This window comes from Saccostrea cucullata, unplaced genomic scaffold (genome assembly GCF_032062105.1).
Source record: "Saccostrea cucullata isolate Sc308-1 unplaced genomic scaffold, CSIRO_AGI_Scuc_v1 ctg11133, whole genome shotgun sequence".
Classification (NCBI taxonomy): Eukaryota; Metazoa; Mollusca; class Bivalvia; order Ostreida; family Ostreidae; genus Saccostrea; species Saccostrea cuccullata.
This window is the reverse complement of record NW_026923466.1, coordinates 10,013-18,564: the sequence shown is the minus strand read 5'-3', so window position 1 is coordinate 18,564 and position 8,552 is coordinate 10,013. Positions and strand designations below refer to the sequence as shown.

Genomic DNA, 8,552 nt, shown 5'->3' with positions numbered 1-8,552 from the left:
TATGTAGAATTGTCTTATTGTCATATGTGGCTCCAGTTAAAGGGACCCCTTTTGTTGACAAAAGCTGTAAAATACGAATATCGCCTCCTTGGCTGCACAATGTGCAGTTGATCCTCGTGTATTCAAAAGATTTTGCAATTCGGGAAACTTTGAGAGATATGTTAAAACCCCTATATTTAGCAAACATGCATGCAATATGCAGAATTGTAGAATTGTCATATGTTGTTTGATTTTGGGGGACCCCTTTTTCTGACAGAAGCTGAAAAATCGAATTCCCCCCGTGCCGAAAAATGTGCGCTTCCATCCATATGTATCTACAACATTTAGTATATCAGGATATTGTGACAGTATGTGTTGAAAATTGCATATTTTGCATGGCGACATGCGATATGAAAATTTGCTTATTGTCATATGTGGCTCCAGTTAAAGGGACACCTTTGTCTGACAAAAGCTGTAAAATACGAATATCCCTCCTTGTCTCATAATGTCAGCATTCCATCCTCGTGTATTCACAGCATTTAGTATATCGGTTTGTGAAGTATATATTCACACTTTGTATTTAGCATTAAAACGCAATATGCAGAATTGTAGAATTGCCATATGTGGTTTCGGTTACAGGGCACCTTTGTCTGACAGAAGCTGTAAAATACGAACATCGCCTCCTTGTGCTGCACAATGTGCAGCAGTCCATCCTAGTGTAGATACAACATTAGGCATATCATGATATTTCGACAGAATGTTTCACACTTTTCTTTTTAGCCTGCACATGTTATCAAAATTGGTCCCATTGTCATACGTGGTTTCGGTTACAGGGACCCCTTTTTTGCCAGAAGCTAAAAAATGAACATCGCCTCCCGGGCCCCCAAAAATGTGCGTTTTCCACCCAATCACTACAACAAATATTTGGATATTGTGACGTGTTCCCTTTTGTATTTTATTCTGCATGCGAAAGCAGAATTGTCTGATTGGCATATGTGGCTCCAGTTAAAGGGACCCCTTTTGTCTGCCAGAAGCTGAAAAAAACAACATCGCCCCCTTTGTGTTGCACAATGTGCAGCAGTCCATCCTAGTGTGATCAACATTAGGATTCGGGATATTTGACGTTATATTCACACATTTCTATTTGGCACATGCACATGCTTTGCAAAATGGTCCTATTTTTTGTGGTTTCGGTTACGGGGACCCTTTTCTGACAGAAGCTGTAAAATACGAATATCGCCTCCTTCTGCTGCATAATGTGCAGCAGTCCATCCTCGTGTACTCAAAAGTTTTACTTTCGGAGATTTTAGAGTATATGTTGACACATCTCATATTTAGCATGCTTGCATGCAATATCAGAATTGTTAAGTGGTCAAAAGTGATTTCGGTGATAGGGACACCTTTGTCTGACAAACCCGTAAAATGCAACGTCACCTTCTTGTGCAGCAAAATGTGCAGCTTTCCCATCCAAATTTTTTACAACATTCTGCATATTGGGATTGTGACAGTATGTGATTGCACATCTCAAATCTAGAAAACATGCATGCAATATGCAGAATTGTTTACGGTATAGGGTTTTATTAAAGAAGTACCCTTATCTGCCAGAAGCTGAAAATGCGAACATCGCCTCCTTGTGCTGCAAAATGTGCAGCATTCCATCCCTGTGTAGTTACAGTTTTGAGCATATCGGGATTTTGTGACAATATGTGTTGACAAATTGTGTATTTATTATTAGAACATGCAATATGCAGAATTGTCTGATGATCTTTGTGGTTTCAGTTAAAGTGGCACCTTTGCCTGCAAAAGATTAAAATGTAATATTTCCCCTTTGAAAAATGTGAAGCTTTTCCCCCTTTTCGTAACCTAAAAATTGAATCAGGAATTTTTTTAGGATACATTTTGTATTTCCAAATTCCGTGCGAGACAGAAAGGATTAATGAAAATCCAACCTTATTTTTAGAAGAATGAACTCCCTGTACATATTTTTCTCAATTTAAATTTTCCCTTATCAAAAAAAGAAAAAGATTGAAAATAATATACAAAATTTAAGGTTTCCTAATATGATTTGTATATGTTGATAATGCATTTGTCTTTAATTTGCTGGAGTTATCGCGTTTGAAAAGTAATGATTTTCTCTGTCATTGCGACGTCACAATGTTAAAACGACATCAATCTGTAGGCGACTGTGAAAAGTGGTTGTCACTATCTTACTTGAACAATGAACGCCTGTGAAGTTTAATGTATAATTTGGAAATTTCCCTTTAAAGTATTTATGAAATTTAAAAAATTTTTATAAGACAATAGATTTTCCCAACTTCAATATATTTTGCAATTGGATTGATTGTTTTAGTATAAGGAGGGAAATGGCTTAAAATGAATTTTTTTTTACCCAGTGAAAACAAGCGGGGGAAGAGAGGTGCCCTTTGCTAGGCAATTTTTTATGAAAGATTGTGAAGTTACAGCCAGGAAAATGGTTAATATTTACAGTAACATCTTGATGAAATCCCTAAATTATCGTTTAATTTAGACTTTTAACATATTAAATATGAAAAAAAATTCAACAATATCAATAATTGATAAACGACGTTCCTTACATAGAGATCTCGGGTTGTGATAGTCACATGTTCTTTAAAAATTGATATCCTTATCCAACCATCCAATTCCGGGGGTTTTTTCATTTTTAACAAAGTGATTGTTCTTGCTATAAACATCAACTTTAAAGCACGTCACGGGGCCGCCTAATAACGTGATTCGCGCAGGGGCAGAACGGTGGCAGGCATGCATTAAAATTAGAGAGGGCTACTTTAAAAAATGAACACTAACACGTAATTTTAATTCTTTTATTAATTTGTTCGCGAACTTTTTGATCATCTCTCGTATTTTTGTTTATGGTACCATAATTAAATTTAACTTTTTTGATTCAACTATGCTACCGGGTTAAATTGGATTATTTAATGTAAATTGTCCATGTTAAACGCTTTGCCAACATCAAATACACAGTTGGCATACACTGTCTTTTTTTTGGGAAATTCAAATTTGAAATTTTTTCTAATATCATTTGTGTGTGTGTTCTTTGTTTATCTGTTTTCTTAAAACTAGGAGAATCTGACAAGTTATACTACATGTAATATGGTGATATGTTGCATGTCTACTAATTATGTTTTTATGTTAATTATGTTTTTTATTTTGCTTTTGGGGGAAAAAATGCCACCATATTGTATACGTGTAGATTTAATACTTGCCCCCTTCAACTCGCCATTTAATATATCGACACTATTGTCAATTAACAATGGAAACTTCTGTAATGATTAAAAGTAAGGACCATTACTTTGTATTGTATGTTGTTTAGATTTATCGCTTATATTTTGTTTAAGTTATCACTCTTGTTTAAAAAACAAACTGAAAACAGCCATGTGTTGTCCATGTATGGGTCATAAATCATAATATAATCTCTGGAATCTACTAATCAAGGCTAATGCATTGGCGACGAGGATTGAAAAATTTATGAAACAGGATGGCTCAGTTAGTAACGACCGATTTGGCGGAATTCCTCCTTTTGATTGTGATGGGGAGCCGACAAGTGTAGGGGTGAGATGGCAAAAATGGGAGAGCTTTTGAGTAATTTGCAGCCGGTAAAGGTATCAAAAAACGGCACAAAAGAAAGATTTGTTATTACATTGTGGAGGTATGAAAATAGGATATTTATTTTCACATTTCCCGCGCCTCGCAACCCGAAGGAGATGAAGCAGTGTGACAACCTGGAAAAACTTACAAATCTCCGCCCCAAAAGTAAACCCCTTCGAAAAGGGATAATTTTAATTGTGACACAGAAAAACCAATGCAAATGTTTATAATTTTAACTCAATTGAAACAGAAAACTGAACATTGTAATTTTGAAAAGCGAACGACATTTTTGGGGTCAATATGAGAAATTAAAACGTCACACTTCTTAGGAAATTACTGGAAAAAGGGGGTGAACTGATACTTAGAAACGTTAAATATAGGGAAGGGGTTTTTAACAAGTCAACAACAAGCGAGCGTAATTGAAGGAAAAAAGGAATTCAGAAACTTTTGTGAATAAAGTAAGCACAGGGAAACACAAAAAACATGACTTGTTATAGTTGTGGCAAAGGGGGAATTTTGTCGACCCAACATGCCCTGCCCGGGTAAAATGCCAAAGTGTTCTGCAAGGTATTTCGCTAAGTGCTAAAAATTTTCTACACCTAAGACTCACAAATATTGGGACGGGGAAACAAAAGCAAAAAGACTGGTGGAAACACAAATCCCGGGATTTGATGAAGCTAATGCATTTACATTAACTCCGGACAATTCACAAGGAACTCTTGAAATGCCAACAGTTGGGGGACCAAATCACCCAACAGTGACCAAAAAAATTGGGGGGATTATAAGAAAATTCAATGATCGTCGACTCTGGTGCTAGCAATAATGTCATTGACCGACTTCTATGGGAGGATCTAAAAAGGGGATTGCATTTCACAGAGAACAAAAGGATCAGAAAAGAAACTTTATTTGGGGGTTTTCCAAACCTTTGGACACTATAGGAAGTTTAATTGTGGATATTGCGGGGAAATTTATTGTGTTCCAAGGTAAAGGACAGGCCTGTTGGAACATAAAACGGCAAAAGAACTCGGAAATCGAGCGTGAGCATGAAATTTCCTGTCGGAGGACACTATTGAAAAGATGAAAAGTACTTTAACGGTGTAGGAAAGTTGAAGAACTTCAAGTTGATGCTACACATAAATGACAATGATACACCCGTGGCTCAGCCGGTCAGGAGGATTCCATTTGTTATCAGGGAGAAGGTTGAAGCCTAACTTAAGGAGTTGCAGGATATAGATATCATTGAGCCGGTCGGGGGACCATCATCATGGGTCAGCCCTATGGTTTTTACACCCAAGCCGTAGGAAATATTCGTCTATGCTCAACTGGATAATAGGCAATCTGGGGGCATCCAAACCCTACCATTGATGAAATTGTACACGAGCTAAACGGGAGTTGTGTTTTCAGCAAGTTGGATCTGGTTTACATCAATTAGAGCTGTCTCAAGAATCTCGTGACATCACCACTTTTGTTACTTACGTTGAATTTTCGTTATAAAAGACTTAGTTTTGGTGTCACTTCCCCCCAAAAATTGACCAGCACACCATCCAGAAGCACTTCAAGGATGGACGGAGAAAGAAAATGTCGGACACATCATTGTGCATGCCAAAACTTTGGGAAAGAACATGACCCAATTATTAGCTGTCATTGAGAAACTGGGTAACAAAGGATTGACATTCAACAAAAAAAAATTAATTTCGTTGGAAATGAATTCTGGGACACATCTTATCAGATAAGGGAATCGACCCAACCAAAAGTTAAAGCTATAGTAGAAGCTAGACCACCAATAAACGCATTAAAAGTCAGAAGTTTTTGTGGAAAATTTATTCCTTACCTAGCGACATTGTCCAAACCCCTTTAAGAATTAACAGGGAAAAATCAACCATTTAATTGGGGCCCTATTAAGACCAAGCATTCAGAAAGCTGAAAACAAGTTTATCGAAAGCCGTTACATTGGGGAAACTCGATCCAAAAGCAAAAACTAAGTGATTGCCGATGCCCTCCTTGGGCCTAGGTGCAGTGCTTGTACAGCTACAGAAAAAGTGTTATTTGATTCAAAGTAAAAGTTTGACAGATTGAAGAAGATACTCCTAGAGATAAAAAGAGGCATTAGCGCTGGTTTGGGCATGTGAACGCTTTTATATGTATTTGTATGGATGCAAATTTGATCTGCTTACAGACCATAAGCCTCTACAATTGATTTACAGCACGAAGTCAAATCCGTGTGCGCGCATCCAACGATGGAATTGAGACTTCAACCTTTCCAGTTCACGGTAAAGTACATTCCTGGACACAAGAATGCTGCTGAGTACTATCTCGACTGTGTATCTATAAATCGATACACCGTCACCAAGTCCACTATCTGAGGATTTTGTAAGATTCGTAGCTCTTAACACGATACTCAGAACCTTGACGATTCAGGATCGATGTGGAGAGAGAGAGAGAGAGTCTGCTGGAGATTTCGAGTTACACAGAGTTAAAGAAGCGTTACAGACTGGAAATTGGACAGATTGTTAGAAAAGCTACAGTACATAGCTGTCCAAAATGAACTGTGCAGTATAAGAAAAGTTATCCTCAGAGGTACGTTCTATCTGTGATTCCAACCAGCTGAAGAGAGAAAGTTTTAGCCGCTGCTCATGAGGGACATCAAGGAATCACTAAAACAAAATAACGACTCCGAGAGAAATCTGGTGGCCAACGATTGACAGTGATGCGGAACGTATTTGAAAGAATTGTTACACATGTCAAGTGTGGGAGGTCCGTCGTCACCTGAATCTTTACGCCTAAATTGCTTCCAGATTATCCCTGGCAAGCTACAGCAGTCGATCTAATGGGACCTTTTCCAACAGCAGAATCAGGATTGGTGTATGTGGACTATTATAGCCGTTTCTTTGAAACTTTTATTTTGAAGAACACAGGATCAGCCAAAATCATCGAATGTCTGGAGGAAACATTTGCTCGCTATGGTATTCCTGACAGTCTAAGAAGTGACAATGGAGCTCAGTTTCAATCTACAGTATGTGAGAAGTTTTTAGAGGAGTATGGCATCACCCATGAAACATCAACACCTTATTGGCCGCAAGCTAACGGAGAGGTGAGCGACAGAATAAGACCTTATTTAAAATATTAGGACCGTTCATTTTGAAGGGAAGGATTGGAAAGGATTACCAAAATTCCTATCAGCTTACAGAAGCACACCGCACACAGTAACTGGAATTGCGCCGAACAAACTTATTTTCCGATATCAAGTGAAAACAAAGATTCCCAGCCTCCCAGAGAGAGAGAGAGACAGAGAGAGAGAGAGGAGGAAAAGACATCCGAGTTAGAGACTGGATGAAAAGAAGAAAGAGAAAGAATATGCAACCAAAAGTAGAAACGCAAAAAACAGTCAAGTACAAATCGGAGACCAAGTGTTGGTTCAACAGCCAAATAAAACAAACTTTCACCTGATTTTGAAACAAACCATACGAAGTCATCGAACGAACAGTAAACGAAGTTCTGCTGAGAGCACCACATGGAGGTACATATTGTCGCAGAAAAGCAAGTGAAAAACCTGGAGTTAGATAGTAATATCCAACTTGACAACACAGATGAGGCGACTGATGTAGACGTTTCACAAAGTGACGTGCCAAACGAGGAGGTGAACAACCCTACGATCAATGATATGGAAGACCCTAATATCGCGACCGACCATGGAAAATTTTTCCCTGTTAAGTCCGTTCAGGAACGTGGTCCAAACTGTGTCAAAGACTTTTTTTTGACATAATGTGAAATTTTACATGTATGAACATTTAAAAAATTTAAATTTTTTAATGTTGCTATTTTTGATTTTTATTTTGATTTGATTTAAAGAAGACATCATTTTTTAGTATTGACATTTTATTCAAATTAATTTGTCTTATAGTGGAAATTTAGAAAAGGGGGAATGTAATGATTATAAGTGAAACCTAAATTTGTATTGTATGTTGTTTAGAGTTATCGCTTGTATATTGTTTGAGTTTTGCTTTGATTAAAACTTGAAAGCATCCATATGAGTTGTTCATGTGATGGGTGAAGAATCATAATATAATCTCTGGAATCAAAATCAAGGCTACTTCAACTTCCACTCCTACGTCGATACGATATATCCTGGTGAACTTGAGATAAAAGATACCACAGAGTCTGAAACTTTTTATACTTGGATATTTTACTTGAAAAAGACGTTAATGGTAATCAAACAACCAAGCTATATGATTAATGTGATGACTTTAACTTTTCTATGCACTTCCCTTACTTATGCAGCAATATACCTTCATCACCTGCATACGGAGTATATATATCTCAGTTGATTCGATACGTAAGAGCATGCTTTGTTGAACAATATATAAAACGAGGTAAATTATTGACAAGAAAGTTGATAAAATAGGAATATCAGCAGTTTCTTTTAAAGTCATCATTTCGCAAGTTCTATGGTCGATACAATGACCTTGTCAGCGAATACAATTTATTGTTGAGTCAAATGATGACTGACGTTTTTCATACCAACTGTTAGTCCATTATTTATACACTGAATTGACGACGGATTTTTCCATTATTTCCTGATCACGACAAGGAGCACACGGCGGGTGTGCCAGTCGGCGGGGGATTCACCCCTTTATGGTCCCTGACCCCCTCTATTTTGGGGGTCCGTGTTTGCTCTGCGCTTATGCTTTCGATTATCAAAAATCTATGCAAGTAAACTAATCGCGAAACACCTCATCTTTACGTATGTGACATAACATTTACATTTATTTTTTGTTAAAATTTGTCACCATTCTATTGATTTTATTATTGAATATATATAATAACTATTTAAGAGCCTTTCTCTGTAATGATTTAAATTTTAAAAGGAGCTGTGCACGCATAGTCTGAATTTCTCCAAACTCTCTATGATAAAAGGCATTGATACCCTAACTGAAATCAGGAAAAATTGG

At 37.2% G+C, this 8,552-nt stretch overlaps 1 protein-coding gene across 1 annotated transcript; it reads left to right on the top strand.

The window, feature by feature from the left end:
* The first annotated feature begins 6,430 nt into the window (after positions 1–6,430).
* LOC134264077 (uncharacterized protein K02A2.6-like) lies at positions 6,431–6,937 on the top strand. Its single transcript, XM_062746385.1, has 2 exons — positions 6,431–6,694; positions 6,791–6,937. Exons 1-2 carry the CDS (start codon positions 6,431–6,433, stop codon positions 6,935–6,937), a joined length of 411 nt encoding a protein of 136 aa, XP_062602369.1.
* Positions 6,938–8,552: the final 1,615 nt, after the last annotated feature.